Source organism: Taudactylus pleione, unplaced genomic scaffold, assembly GCF_031769625.1.
Source record: "Taudactylus pleione unplaced genomic scaffold, aTauple2 ptg000129l, whole genome shotgun sequence".
Lineage (NCBI taxonomy): Eukaryota > Metazoa > Chordata > Amphibia > Anura > Myobatrachidae > Taudactylus > Taudactylus pleione.
The window spans coordinates 7,359,721-7,376,834 of NW_028284531.1; the positions used below are offsets into that span (position 1 = coordinate 7,359,721).

The window sequence follows — 17,114 nt, forward strand, 5'->3', positions numbered from 1 at the left end:
CCTAATCTCCAAAGCGTTTCAACCCCAACATAGGGTCTTTAAAAGGTCTGGCAAAACAAAGTTCTGAAAGCACTGTATTGCTACTTAGGGATTAAATTTTTTCTTTGTTTACTTGTTGTACATACTGTATGTCCAGTGTCTGATGTGTTGCATCTCTGTATTATTAAATAGAATTACACTATGCACGCTTTTTCTCTCAATCCTTCATTTGAGATATAGAGCTCTCTGGACACCTAATGGATATAGGAGAGTTGGGATAACAAAATACCCCTAAATAAGGAATTGACTCTGCTAGTTTCTTCAAAGGATACAAGACTATTTGGAACTTCTGTACATTTTTATTGGAGGGAAGTGACTATTTTTTTGTTGTTGTTGTTGGGAGCGCTCACGGGTAACATCAACCTCACGTCCTTTCTATAAAACAGACAGACCTAGTGTAATTCTATTTAGGTAAAAGCATATATTTGTATATAAAGGTAAGGCTTATCTGAACGTTGTAAGATATCGGCCAAAGACACCGTATACCAATTTTATATATATATATATATATATATATATATATATTATACAGTAAATATATATTTATATATTAGTAAATCCAAATCTGCTACCACTCACGGCCTCAAAATAAAGCTGTCCTTGGTGCTCATTAATGAATAAGTCCAAGAAAAATGGCACTCAGGGTCCAGGAATACAACAGAACATTTTGTACAAAAAGTGACCAACGATTCAATTCTCCATCTGCCCACGCGAAAAGGCAGATGGAACCTTGAAACGTTGGGCACTCTAATATAATATTTACTATTTGTATTTTTGGACCCTGAGTGCCGTTTATGACAACATATTATAGATAGATAGATAGATAGATAGATAGATCAATAGATAGATATACTGGCCCGGGGGCCTTCCTCAATTAAAAGTGGGATGCTGGATAACACATATACTCAACCAAGCGTCAAATGCAGTAACCTTTCAGTGCTGTTTATTATAGAGCTTTAGTGTATTGCTGTGCCTGACGAAAGCGCTACAATAAACAGCACTGAAACGTTGCTGCATTTGACGCTGCAATTTTTTTGGAGTGCAGCCTATATTCTACTATAATATATATACACACACACACACTTTATATTAAATATTATGATTTTTATAGTCTAAAAGTTAATGCTCATATATGACACTAGTCACAACCTGTAAAATGATTTGTGGTTCTCCATGTACTTCTATAACACATCACAAGACTTCCGCAAAGGGACACTACAGCAGATTTTTTAAATGTAATCATTCTAAATGTCATGGTTAAAATCCAAAAACAATAAACTCTACCCTCATTACAAACCATTCCACAACTTTATCGCTCCCGTTCATCTGAAGTTGCTACAATTTGGCTCACAACTACATAAAACTCCAAGCTAATCAAACTCAAATTAGCAAAACATTAAGTTTTGAATCCATGCCCATCAAAAATGAACAATTCCTTTCCTGATGAAAGAGGTAGTAGACATTTGTGGAATTCAATAGTATTCGTTTTGAACCAAATAAATATTACTCTGTAACCTTTTGATCAATGTCGATTTATCAGTGATTTTTTTACTCCAAGATTAATTTAATGTTTTCTAAAATGTCCTTTTTTTTTTCTATGCAAGAATAACGTATCCTGTGCATAATAATATATACACATAAAATTAAAAGCAATAATATCTTTAAAATGCATACAAACAAGACAAAAGAACAGTGACTTCAAAAATAAATATGCAAAAACAAAAATCCCAATATGAAGCAGACTTATTACTCTGCTGTTTGCATCAGGTCTGTTAATGTTTAGTTCGATAATCTGCTTTCCCTCAATCTCTAGTGGGATCTTTTTAGGATTTAATCTTTGTGTTTCGCATTAGGCCAGTAATTGTGGAAGATTAATACTAAATCCAGCAACTACCTAATCACAATCGGCTAAACCTAATTAAACAACCCAAAAGTACTTTCATATTTTCCTAATTTAAAACATACATTTTAATTCTTTGGGCTAAACCTCCTAAAGGGCAAGGTGAATGTGAGCTGGCCGGGTAGGGTATACTTAAAAATGGTTTGAAATACAGATGGGCCCAGCTAGTTTGTTGCTCCATACGCCATATAGCGTGCCCTGCATCTAGCGCCACACGGTACGCCTTGAGTCGCGCCTTTCGGTATTAATCACAACTTAACATACCGTGGGCATTGAAAAAAGTCATAGCGTGTAATACAGCTTTTTGTCCACCAGGTGTCGCTTTTCCTAAACTACACTGCGCAAATGTCCGATATCCAAGGCATTTTCTGTATCACCGCCCGACGATTGGCTGTGATTTGGTACACTATAGTACAGTGTTTTCATCATGGAATCAGGGCTGTAGAAGAATGTGTAATAAAGTTTTAAATCATTACAGTACAGTACGTGAGTCTTGTACTTTTAAAAAAATATTTTTTTAATGCTTTTGTCTTGGGGGCTCAGACAGGGGTCACACGCACGCACAGTTTTCAATGGTTGACACAAAAATGGTCAACACAATTTTTTATTCATTTTTTACAGTTAGGGTTTGGGCAAAAGGTTGACAAAAATGGTTGACACAAAATGGCAGACACGTAATTATTTATGTAGATATTAATTTATTATGGATAAGGTTTGGTCAAAAGGTCGACACAAAAAAAAACACTTGGCATACCTTCTTTGGGGTTTGGGTTAGGCTTAGAAATAACTTTACCCATTGAAAGAAAGCTGTGGATGCGTCTGAGACCTGTTTGGGCCCGACGATTAGCATGTGTGTGAAACCCGACACTAAAGCCCCTGCACCCCATGGCTGTATGGGTGTGTCAAGGGGTAGTGGAGCAATGCAGTGCCTTCAATCCACCACTGAAACTTTATTGAACAAGAAATCATGTGGTCTTATTTAAAACTGAGGTTGCGTTGAAGTCCCCTGAACCACTACACCTTTGGGTGTGTCTGACCTGCCTCAGCCCCTAACGTTGTGGGTGTGTCTGAAACCGACACTGGAGCCCCTGCACCCCATGGCTGCATGGGGGTGTCATGGGGTTGTGGAGCAATGCAGTTCCTTCAATCCATCACTGCAACATTATTGAACAGAAAATCATGTGGTCTTATTTAAAACTGAGGTTGCGTTTGAGTCTCCTGAACCCCTACACCTTTGGGTGCATCTTAGTAAGTATCACTGTACTTTATAAATAAATAAAATATATAGGAATGAATCTAAAGTAATCATTGTGATGTGGTGGGATTTGAACCTTGGACCATGACAATGTAAAACCACTACGCTACCACTAGGCCAAGAAGGCTTTCACATCCATCTACTGAATGCTTGTACAATCCACCCACCCGCTGCAGTTAGGAGGGCGCTGTGAGGGGAGCATAATAATAATAAAAATGTGTCTACCATTCAAAATATCATACTAGTACATGTAAACACATAACCCCACCATTAGTGAATAAGAATTCATCCCGTCTCATTGAAAGCTGTGCGTGCATCTCGTTAAAGTATCGGTTATACCGTCATAACAACACGGTAATTACACTAATGTTGCGTCCCAGGCATTAAAAAGATTACAGTATTAAAAAGGTTGGTTGTGCGAACATGCAAATACTGTACACTGCGTGAACTTGATTGGCCCGCTTGTCATCCACTTCTACAGTATGGTATTCAGTAGTACAAATTTCATCAGTGGAGCACTCGCCACCCAGCGGTTAAGCAGTGTATTACATGGATTCTGTTTCGTTATAGAATGCCACAGTGCGCCACAGTACAGCCATCGCGCAGCGTTCCATGGTGCGACTCAGAAGCCTAAATACCGCGCTATGAGCAACAAACTAGCTGGGCCCATCTGTATATACTGTACTATTTTATAGATATACTTTATGAAGTAAACAAGAGTACAGCAAACATTTTCTCACAAGTATAAATTAAAAACAGTAAATAAATGTACAGGGCACACCAAAACTGCAAATTTTCTATGTAATACTGTAAGTATTCCCAAAAAAAGGTGAGTATGTAGATAGCCACTTGACTTGGAGGAATGGGCTTACATTTTCGAGGGCTGCGGGTGGAACGCATCGCAATCAGTGATGACACTATGCCCTCAAAGTTCCAGGGTGGACGCACACCGCAAGGAAACATACCTGCGATTGCCTCTATATACCTTCCAGAACAAAAATGTGTATGGCAAGGTAAGAGATTACTTGTTGTTTAAAGCTACAATAGACTTGTTTTACTAGTTTACCTAGAACAGCTTCTCTGAAGCACTGTATGTTACAACTCAACCCCCACTAGGGAAGGGGGAGGCACCTGGAAAAATTTGCTTTAAATACCTGGTCCTCGTACAAAACATGGAGAAAGAGGAAAAAGAAGACTCTTTGTTGGAGGCACTCAAAATATAAATGAAAAATAGAAAAATAATAGAAATAAAATTTAACTTTTAATATTTATATTTCTAAAATGTAGGATTGACATACAACATATAGTATTTGACACACAACATATATACGTAATCTGTAATATTTGACAGATATATGCTATAAGGAGAAACTTATAGGATATTAATGCTCATAAAATTAAGATTGAAAATTCCGGATGATGGCGAATATTATGTCAAAATCAACCTGTTCATAAAGGGTACAAAACAGACAGAGCTTGATAAAGTAACAATACCAATAAAATTGCAGCGCTGATCAACACATGAAAAACATAACAATTATAATACATAAAAGGTAAATTATTGAAATTTAATAAATCATATAAAATAGCTATAAATGTAAGGATGTACAAATGCACATAATCCTATCTAAAAACAATTGATCATGTAAGTACAGCATAGAAGACCGTATTGTCCAATGAGCATACTGCACAGGACAGCAGCGAAACGCGTTAGTGGGGCTTACATATACAAGGTAAGGACCTATCATTGACCACTGTAGAACACTTGGACCAGGACTGACTTCAGCTTGGATGTTACTAACCTCCTATATACTGCGATTCCCTTACAAGACACTGTGCACCTAGGCCCTGATTCAGATCCACTCGCTGCTGGCGGGTGCTCGGTCTGAATGTGGGCGTTTTTTGTTTCTCTCCATTATCGCGACCATCGGGCTTGCGATGAGACCCTGGGGTACAGTCTAGCTGCCGCAAGCCCGAATGGACTTACTGCTCTAATAGAGCAGGAAGTCCACTACTGACATCAGTAGTGATGTCAGTCAGCCCTCCTACAAACACCAGGCGTTCCTGAGGGAATGCCTGCGTTTGTCCGGCCACCCCCCCCTACCCACCCACAAAATGGGGCGAGCTGTCAATCAACATCGACAGCTGCCCCGTCTTGTTTTGTGAGCCCCGTAGCGACTGAACTTCAGTTGCTCAGCGGGGCTCGCGCACGCCGGATGTGGCACGTGCGCAGTGGGCAACCAACTGGCCGCTTGCGAGCAGCTCTGAATCGGGTCCCTAGTGAGGACCCATTCTTGTGGATCTCCCAACCATCAGCATATGGGACTTTTTCCTCCAACGGTGACACACATGGGAAATACCATTCTTTGGATTTAATCCTTATACTGAATGTGGAGTCACAAGTACTGACTATTTAGCCTGCACAGTTCATTCCATGTTAATAGGAACAAGCTTTAAGACTCACAGTGGTACTTGCAATATGCTCATTGGACAATATGGTCTTCTATGCTGTACTTACATGATCAATTGTTTTTAGACAGGATTGTGCATTTGTACATCCTTACGTTTATAGCTACTTTTATATGATTTACTAAATATCACTAATTTACCTTTTATGTATAATAATTGTTATGTTTTCATGTGCTGATCAGCGCTGCAGTTTTCTTTGCATTGTTATCTAAGCTATCAGGAGTAGACTACTCCATCTTTAGCAGCAGCTCTTAGAACAACATCCCTTTTGCACCTAATTTTTTTACTTTGGTAATACAGGTTGAGTCTCCCATATCCAAAATGCTTGGGACCAGGGCTATTTTGGATATCACAATATTCAATTCTTTGGAATAATTACATACCATAATGAAATATTTTGGGTATGGGAACCAAATCTAAACACAGAATGCATTTATGTTTCATATACACCTTATACATACAACCTGCATGTAATTGTATACAATATTTTCAATAATTTTGTGGGTCAAACAAAATTTGTGTACATACATGAAATTAATTTATGTTTCATATACACCTTATACACAAAGCCTAAAATATATTATATACTTCATTTTAATAACTTTGTGCCTTGAACAAAGTTTGTGTACATTAAACCATCAAAAAGCAAAGATTTCACTATTTCAGTCATGCTAAAAAAAATTCTGTATTTCGGAATTTTCCGTAATTCTGAATATTTGGATATGGGAGACTCAACTTGTAAAAACCTAGATAAAGACCTAACCAGGTTGAAACACTTTGGTGGATGATCTGGTGTGCTGTTCTTTTTGCCTGGTGAAGATACTGCTCAATAGGAGGAGCATTAATTCCCCTATTTGTGTGACAATGTATCTTTCGTAAAAGGTCTTTTATGGTACGCAGCCATTGTATTTTACCTTTGATTGCACAAATAAATCTGTTTGGTTTTGCACTATATGTGTCGCCCCTACATTGTCTTTAATATGTAGAATTGGTGATATTACTGACACTGAGGGGTAATAGTGTTGAAAACACAGACGTGTGGAGGAACCAGGATTTGATTATATATTTTCTGTAAAAAGTTACAGGTGAAAACGTGATTGTATATTATACTACTGACTATGAGGAGAAGCAAGTCTGCTGAAAAGTGACTGCATTAACGTATATTGACTTTATATTTAAGTATTTTTGAACTTCAAAGTGGTTCTATTGGAATGATTTTGGACTAGTAAGGAAGTGCATCGTACCCTGTAAGCACGCTTTAAACCTGAATCTGTTTTTTCTACATGTACAGTGATTGGTGAGAGTCACATTTGGTTTTGAAATACCTTTTTAAGTTTGGAGGACAGTGGAATATTCTTATTTTGTTTATAATTTTCGAGGGCTTGGCTAAAACCTTTCTTAATGTCCCTATTAAGGAAACCGCCTACAAATGCCTATACCATGTTCCCACCGGTCTCCATGACATTTATCCAGCTGCCTCAGTATCTTGTTGGAAGAATTGCATGCAGAAACTTCAACCATTCTGGAAGAAAGGGCATATCCATGGCCTCACAAATCCTCTTGTGGATTCCACTTGACCTAAAATACGTAATGTTTCCTTTACCTATGCCAGAATTCCCCAAGCATGCCTTTAAATTTTATTGATAAACTGTGTGCGCTGCAACTTGTCTAATTTTTGGAAATCCATCACCCTATTTCCTCAGTTTGGAATTATGTTTAGGATATTTAACAAATGGAGTGTATTACAAGCGTCCTGCAGGATGCTACATCATTTCACAAGGTATGGGCCCCTTGGACCTCATGGTTTCACCAACCTCTCTTCAATCTACAATGTAGCTCATCCATGATGATATTTAACATTGTGATCATTGTTAAATATCATCATGTTCAGTTCTCATCTATGTGGACAACTCCTCCTGTCTACTCCCCCACTCCTACTTGTCATATACTAACTTTTCTTCTCTTTCTAACTTCCACCCGAACGTCCCCTAGTATTAGTCTAGATGGACATCTTTGAACTATCATTAGTATGATATCTTTTTTCTGATATTCTACTCTACGTTTCAACTCTGACTCAATAAACGTGTTCAAATACAAATATTAACTCCTCAAGCTGTCTCTTCTATAAGTTAAGAGAAGCGTTGGGACAGCAAGACAGAGGGCACAGTACACACTGTACATTCTTCCAAATGATTGAACGATAGATCTGGCATCGTTTGGCGGTTAAATTGTTAACTATATAAAGTTATCATATCGCCTGGTCGTCCAGTAGTGCGTACACACTGCACGATTTACGTGAAATGGTTAACGAGATTGACAGATTGATCTGCATGTAGGGGTGATCTGAAGATGCGACGTATGACGCAACAGGAGCGCGCATAGTGCTTACACACTTGACAATGTTTACAAATTTGTCGTTCCAATCCGTTGGAATCGGGCATATCGTCCGAGAAATCATCTTATTAGTACCCACCATTACCCTAACCACCACCATTCCTGTCCTTTAGCATACGATTCAAACCTTACCCTTAACATCACCACCCCTACCCCTTTATACATTTCAAATATCATAAAAAAGCTCTTGACCCTTAGATCTAACTCTGGCCTGCGCCTTATCCTGCTTCAATCAACTGTACATTTCAAACTACTGTACACCAGTCACACTAACGCACAATCACAACTTTCAGAACCCCCACTGTGAACTTCACTCTGTCTCAGCAGTATACTATCCCAATTTGAATGTAAGCTCTATATGTATACTCCATCTGTGTCACCCCTGTCTGTCTCCCCCCTTTAGAATGTAAATTCTCACGAGCAGGGCCCTCTTTCCTCATGTGCTTCGCCTTCCCTCATACGATAGTCTACTCGTAACTCCCCACAATGGCACCTAACACTTTGTTGCTGACAGGAAGCAGTCAGGAAGCCGACTGTCGAAATGCCAACTGCTGGCTTCCCCACTGTCTAATCCCGGCAGGGGTTTAATGACAGACTTCGAAAACCCGACGCCTGTCACTTTACCTACGCCGGGAGCCCGACACCTGGCATAGCGAACGAAAGGTAAGCTGGGCGGCGAGCGCGGACAGCCGCAGGGGGGAGGGTTAGGGTTAGGCACTCCCCCGGGAGACAGGTTTAGGCTGCAGGGAAGGGGGGGTTAGGCTTAGGCACTTACAGGGGGGTAAGGCTTAGGCACCCCTAAGAGAGGGGGAGGGTTAGGGTGGGGGGAATGGGTTTAGGTTAGTAAATAGAGAAAATAATTACCTGTCGGGATCTATCCCTTGCTGATGCCCTGCTGCTTATTTGAGTGTTTTGTACTGTAAGTCGCTGTTTTCTTGTTGGTTTATGTACTTTGTAAGGCGCTGCGGAACCCTTGTGGCACCATATAAAGGATAATAATAATAATAATAATAATAATAATAATAATATGGAGCAGCAGTGCACTGTGGTAATTCTTACAAAGCTACGATGACAATAATCAGAACAATAGATGAACAATAGGCCTGCTGTGTTCCGTCACTGCTCTAATCAAGGCAGTCAAAATCGTTAACCTTCTGGTTATTACATATTGATATAAACTAGCACGCACACCATTTATAATAGTCTCTAGATATACTTTTTGTGGCTATTGCTGATACAATCAGTAGTCTTTCTTATAAAAGATTAATAATTAGAACAGTAATGTTTCATAAATACATTCACAGATTAAGTTTATAGTGTTGTTGTATAATCTGCACTTAACAAATATATCTGTATAAACTTCCACAAATGCACAGACATCTAGGGGTATATTTACTAAAGTGCAGATTTTTAGAAGTGGCGATGTTGCCCATAGCAACCAATCAGATTGTAGAAGGTGCTATATAAATGTTAAGTAGAATGTGATTGGTTGCTATGGACAACATTTCCACTTCTAAAAACCTGCACTTTAGTAAATATACCCCCTACACTCACATAATATCTATGTACACACCCGCACAGGATTATTTTATGATTAAATATAATATGTGCTTGGGATTTTAAGAAATGTAATATAGAGAAAAATAATTTCCTTTCCAAAAACTATCCACATTTGGAAAATGCTCATTTCAAGATGACTTAAAAGGAAAATAAAATAGGCAATGGTTTGGTGTAAACATTATACAACGAATTAGCAAAATTTATTTTAGTGTCTAAATTATTTACTTGAAATCATCCCTTTTTCTTTTATTAGTCCAATGGCATTTTTAAAAAGCTTAGCTCTTTTACTGAAAATATGTGATTATTAATTGATGCGTTGATTTTGGAAAGCGTTATATCAACATAACAGCTCTTTAAAATTTTTAGTCTTGCTAGAGATAAAAAAAAAAACAAGAATAAAAACATTTTCCTCGTCTTTTCTGTTAGTTGGAAAATGCACCAACTGCAACGGATTCCAACTCATGTGTAAACAGTATTTCAAGAAAATCCCTCTTCAAACGTGAAGGCGAAAAACATCACATTTTCCTGAGCTTGATCCAGAGTGTGTTAGACAATTCTGATTTAAAAATAAATAGAGATAAACTGTGACTGTTTAAATGTAATGAGGGAAGGTAATCATGGTGATGTTTAGTTTTACATCGTCATCTTTAGGAGGAAAAATTTTGTATTTTAAATATGAAACTACATTCACTACTTGGTAAACCCATCATTTCTTCAGTGATTATTATTAAATATAAACACACAGTGGAAGTAGCCAGTTTTTGGATTGAAGCAGCAGTCATGAAAATATAGCCAACCAAATAATTTGTGAAGTGGTACAAAATGATTGGATACGCTACAGGCAGTGCAAATAATGCCATAACAGATCACCAAGTTTAGGCACACATTATAGTTTTTGAACATGTTTATGTGTGCAGATCATTCATATACATGCATAATGTTTTGTTTTGCACTGCTAGGTTGGGTCAATTGGGTTGATGACCTTCAATATTGTGGTCAAGGATTTCAGGATATTAAAGACTCGGCAGTGTTCTCCCCAATGTTAATTTCATAGGCGCTACACCCTCCTTTTATACATGTCAGCCAAAACCATCCTGCTCCAGGTGTCTGACAGCTAAATTCAGTGTCACTCTGCAATTACATAACTGTGACATGCATAGTAATAGAACCCCCCCCGTCTCTCAGAGGCAGGGTGCGGCAACATTGCAGAGTATAGACAGAGTGCAGATATGCACTGCATCTCAGTGTGCAGCACTGTGTCTAGGGTCTATGTAAGCCTTAGAGAGAGATAAAGTACCAACCAATCAACTTCTGTCATTTATGTATCCTAACTGCAAGTGTCCTCTAAAAATCGATAGAGTTTGAGCCCTCTGGCAATCATCTGCGTATGCTCTTGAGACTTCTACTTCTGACCAATCCTAGTCCCCTAATGCTATATCCTCTGGGTGTCTCCGACGACCTCTACCTTATATTTACTTACTTTGTTGTTTCCCCTACTTATGGTGATAACTGTTATACTTTATTTAGAGTTTTACCCCATCTGGTAGGTCAGCAATGTCTACTGCTGCTAGCAATGCCATCATCACTCCTGCCAATACAGGTTTTCTTCATACATGTAGCATATTGCCAATTATCAACATACTGCCTGCTGAAGCAACTGCAGCATCTGAGGACAAGTTCATCTGTGAACTCGCCAGTTTGAGTGGAACGTTGTACTCCAGTTAACATTGTAATGTAAGTAACTTACATTGTAAGGGTTGGTTCAAATCCCAACGCTGCAAGTCCGACACTGCAGAATCCCGACAGGTGAAGGTAAGTAACCTAACCCTCCCCTCTCCCTCCGTTAGTGGTGCCTAACCCTAACCTGCCCCCGGAGGTGCCTAACCCTAACCCCCCCTTCCTGCACCCTAAACCTAAGTCTCCCGGGGGGTGCCTAACCCTAATCTTCCCACAGTGGTACCTAACCCTAACCCCCCCCCACTCCCTGCAGCCTAACCCTAACCCGGGGGGTGCCTAACCCTAATTTACCCCTGGGGGTCCCTAAAACTAACCCCCTGTTCCCCGGGATAACGAGAATACTTACCCGGATTCTAAGTACGGGATTCCGGCGGTAGGGATGCCGACGCCGGTATCCTGATCCCATTTAAAATAGCAACGTTGCCATTTTGCCGGGCGGCGGGATTCCGGGGTCGTTATATCCCATCTGCCGGCATATTCACTCCATCCCATTTTGTAATGTATATGGATGACCGACCAAAACTGGTGTAGATGTCCCTGAAAGCCTTGTGTAGAGAAAATGTACAGGTAAAATATGTAAGGGTAATGTTGAAGTGCAGGACTTAGAAATGACATTTCTTACAAGGCTCTAGTCATGCAGTTTGCACAATATATGTATGGTGCAATATGGTGGTCTTAATAGTTGCTAAAGAGAGACATATCACATAGATTCACCGTTCACCTAAAAAAAAAACACACAAATAATAGTACAACTACATGGTTGTCACCGCTAATATTAATGACAGTGCACATCCATCAAGAGACTATAAACTAGTCACTTACCATCAAATTCTGCAAGCCGGGAAATATTTTCTCCAAGATCTGCAGTTACTGGCAGAGCTTGTCGGACTTTTAAATTAGTCTCCCTGCAAAATATTCAATTATACACAAGCTGTCATATTAACAGAAGTAACATTCACCTGTACAGCATAACATTTTAATAACACCACAATTCTGGATCACAGCCACGAAAAGTGACAATGATTACCAGCAGTTACACACCAGCATTAACATTAACGCTGTACAATGCTAAAGAGTGAAATTATTTTGCTATAAACATTGCCATTAGAGGCACCCTGCTTTGATTTATATCCTGGAGCTGTCATTTCATACATATACAAAAGCTGATCTGTTAGTGTTCTGTGTGCACAAACCTGCAATGAGCACGGTCTGTATTTATTACAGTAAGTTTATTGTAGAATACATTAACTCAATTTACCCCAAGTAAAAGGGACCACTCCAAATGACTTCAGTTTTAAAAAATAAAAAAGTGGATTATATTGCCAATGTTTTTTTAGTGTGTATTCCTTCTTAAAGTGTCTTCTTCAGTTGGCAACATTTAAAAAATATTATCAAAGGGTACTTTGTCTCTATGCAAATAATACATGGTGCTTGTTTATCCTTAAAAATATGACCGACCACTAGACAAAGATATAAAACTATCCGGTCAATGACAGTATATAATCTATCCTGTGGTGCTTTCTGCTGAAATTTAGCCTAAAACTACCTCTGATTTTTACAAATGTAGATAAAGAGAACCAAATCAAACAAATGAGACAAAAAAATTAGACATGCTAATTTTTTTACTGAGGAAAATGATACAATATCACACATCTGTGAGTGGCAAAAGTACGTGAACCTATGCTTTCAGTATCTGGTATGACCCCATTGTGTAGCAATAACGGCTTCTAAATGTTTCTGGTAATTGTCGATTAGTCCTGAACATCGGCTTGGAGGAATTTTACCCCATTCCCCATACAAAACCACTTCAACTCTGTTATGTTGATGGGTTTCCTCCCATGAACTTGCTCACTGCAGGTCCTTCCACAACATTTCGATGTTCAGGACTAATCAACAATTGCCAGAAACATTTAGAAGCCGTTATTGCTCAACACAAGGTGGTTATACCAGATACTGAAAGCAAAGGTACACATACTTTTGATACTCACAGATATGTGACATTGGACAATTTTCTTAAAAAAAAAAAAAAATTAGCATGTGTTTGATGTGGTTCTCTTTATCTACTTTTAGGACATGTGTGGAAATCTGAGGCCAAATTTCAGCAGAAATATAGAAAATTCTGAGGGGTTCACAAACATTCAAGCACCACTGTGTGTGTATATATATATATATATATATATATATACATATATATATATACATATATATTTAATGTTGAGCATTACTACTAGTGATCGTTTATTAATGGGCATTACTGTATCTGCTTTCATATTAATGAATATTACTAATAATGGTATACTCTGTATTACTGATTGTGTCTGGTATATGCTGTACTACTGATGATGTCTGGTTTTTCATGGACACTTTAGAAAAGATTCTTAGCTCTAAAAGTAGAAAGCTAATGGTATAGATCTTGTTTCATTCCAATGGTAATCCGCTCACAACTGCAGGCAAAACATGTATAAAATTTTATAATAACCATGTTGCTCATCTTTAATTTTTACTTATTTATTTCTTCCAGTGAAATTATATAAAAAAGAAATAGCAAGGACTCTTTTACATGTGAGGACACCAAAATGCAGTGAGTTGACCATCAATCATTTCCCAAATTTTGCTCCAAAATAAAATGTAGATACTGTACAAGTCCAAATCTTACGCAAATGGAAAAAAATAAGCTCTTGTCAGTAATATAACCAAATCTTGAGAATATTTTCATGTCTTAATTGCATCATCATTCATTCATTGATACTTTCTTGTTTACACTAGCAGTACACTAAATCCACTTGACACTGGTTGCAGTTGATTGTGTATGATGGAGCGTACAAATAAATACTTAAAATTGACACTGTTAAACAAGATTCGTAAACTCAATTTGAATTTAATTACATGGTACATTATAAGATCTATAGTAAAGCACAAAAGGTGCGTGACTATCAATTGATCATGTTAAAAAGTTGTTGTTTTTTTTATCCTACTTCATTAATCATGGCCAGGAAAATATATTCTGTTCTTAGTTATATTTTTCTGTAAAATATCAAATAATACACATATAAACAACACTTCAAAAGAGAGCTGATACAGCTTTTTGTGTTAGGGGTGTCACCAAGGCATAGTGGAGGAAGCTATTTTGTTAATTCACTAGGAACTAGTTACTGTAGAGACAAAGGGAACAGACAGGCTGCAAATTGCTGAACATTGTTTCATCCCACAAAATGGCTTCATTTATAGACAATATTCCATGAATATTCAATTGTTCAGTCCACTTTAAATAATCATAGACAGCTATTATTATTATTAAGTGCCATTCATTGTAAGATGTACAAGAGTGACTTACGGCCGACAGCTCTATCACTCGTGCTGCTGCCTCCTGGGTTCCGTGGCACGGACCACACTAATCCGCAGGGGATTACAGGGGATTGCCCCCCACAGATCAGCCACTGCTCTTATTACAGAGGTAATGAGCTCAATTCTAGACCGAGGCCCCATCTGTGGGGTTTGTGTGTTCTAACCGTGTTTGGGTGGGTATTCCCAGGTGCTCCGGTTTCCTTCCACAGTCCAAGAACATACATTTAGGTTAACTGGTCTCTGACAAAAATTTATAATTTTGTGGGTGTGTCTCCATGTGGTAGAGACTAATGTGATTGACTAAATATTCTCTATAAAGTGCTGCTTAGTATGTGTTCAATATGTAAATAACTGTTAATAAATAAACATATGGTGTCAGAAATGTACTTTTAATGGGAAGTTGGCTTTGTGAGGAAGGCACATCTAATTTAGGCAATTACAACAAATTAAACTAGGCGCAATCAAGTGCAATTATGACTATTTGCTAGAAATAAAACAGCCTCCCAATAGATGTATCTGAAATTACAGTTTTAAATTAATATGAATTAGATATGTCTAAATAACATATCATAGGGGGCGCTTACAAATAATTGCATGAGCACACATATATTCAAAAGGTTTTATTTCAAACTTATAACCATAAAAAACAAACTAGCACTTTACCAATTCATAAAATACTCAAGAGCATTACAAAGCATGTATACCATTAATTCACTGTAAAGATGTGAAAAAATTGGAATCACTTCATAATAGCAACAAATGTCAAAATTGGCAGACAATGTCAATCATATGTAAAGATCAATATGTATTCACCCATGTCCAAGTGGAACACATAAGAGCTTGTAATTAGAGAGGATCACAGTCCCGTTAGGTCAGCTAGTCAGCAGCAGTATAGGATTATTGATGTCCTGGTATATATCCCCAGCTTTCTCCCAATAAATAACTGAGGTATTGCTGGTCCAGTCTTTACCTTGTTCAAGCTGCGACTTGCGCTCCAAACAAATTGGCTGATGACAGGTGTACAGTCACGCTCTTTGACTGCCTTATGTAGGCTGCGATTGGTAATCTCCGGGCAGTGATAATTTTAGAAACACTGTCTCGGTTACTTACCTTCTGAAGAAACCATCACTTTATCTAGGAGGAGAAACGCATAAAGGATTGATACCACTGCTGCTATACCATCCACTGGACATACAATACTGAGATCTTTTCAACCCTTTTTACACCTTCCAAGTGAGTAGGAGCTGTGCTGCTTATTTACCGGAGGAGACAGTGGGCCTGATTCAGAGCCGGACGCTCTTTCAGAGCGCTCGCTCCGAATCAGTGCCCTCCCTCTCTTTTTTTAGAGCGACCTCCTGGCCGCTCGCATAGCTGTGGGTGACCACCCACAGCTATAGCGAGTGGCCAAAAAGATGGTCGCAATGGTCAAGACCATCGCGACCATCGGGCTTGCGACGAGACCCTTGTGGTAGGGTCTCTTTGCTGCAAGCCCTGGAGTGCTTTTGGCTCCATCAGAGCCAAAAGCACTCCCACTGACATCATTTGTGATGTCAGTGGGGCCGGCCCCAGACGGTAGGCGTTCCCATGGGAACGCCTCCGTCTGGGCAGCAACGCCCCCGGCACGCCCACCAAAGGGGGCGTGCTGTCACTCAACATCGACAGCACGCCCCCTTTGGAGCGAGACCCATAGCGACGGCTTGCCTGTCGCTATGCGAGTCTCGCGCATGCGCACAACGGAGCCGGCTCCCTCGTGCGCATGCGCACTTGGCCAACAACGACCAGCTCGCGAGCAGGTCTGAATCAGGCCCAGTGTTTCTAAAACTATCCCTGCCTGGAGATTACCAACCGCAGCCAAAGTAAGGCAGTCAAAGAGCGTGACTGCACACCTGTCATCAGCCAATTTCTTTGGAGCACAAGTCGCAGCTTGAACAAGATAAAGACCGGACCAGCAATACCTCAGTTATTTATTGGGAGAAAGCTAGTTTTAGCCCAGGTCAGTGACAGAAACCCCAGGACAGTGACCCCGCCAAGTGACTCATACCTGTACTCCTGTCCACGGTGCCCACACTAACCATCTTTAGCCGTGTGGTGTTGAGCCCCACCAGGGAGGGCAGTGTCTGCGACATCTAGTTGGTTATCACCACCATAGTGCTTAGCACAACCCTGATCTTTAACAAAGACACGCACATGTCTTCTGCAGGCTTCTAAAGAAATGCCTCATGCTGTGACTGTCGTACGAGGGCCTCTGCTCTGCAGGGAGCGGATAGAGGGGGTGCCTGGGGATCTAGTGCAGTGAAGAGCTTCATACACATCCTACCGACTGGGTGCGGAGGACCTCGGAGTCTCTCTCCCAATACCCATTGCTTTGCTTCCTGGTGCCCTGCTGTTCCCGTCTGTTGCCCTCCTGCTGCTGCC

At 39.5% G+C, this 17,114-nt stretch overlaps 1 protein-coding gene across 2 annotated transcripts in view; it reads right to left on the reverse strand.

The window, feature by feature from the left end:
• Positions 1-17,114, reverse strand: part of ATP8B4 (ATPase phospholipid transporting 8B4 (putative)) — a 245,667-nt gene that overhangs the window by 92,876 nt on the left and 135,677 nt on the right. For both annotated transcript variants that reach the window (XM_088472812.1, XM_088472813.1), the window contains exon 10: positions 12,177-12,259. In XM_088472812.1, coding sequence (XP_088328938.1) covers positions 12,177-12,259 — 83 coding nt within the window. The remainder of the gene's footprint in view (positions 1-12,176; positions 12,260-17,114) is intronic.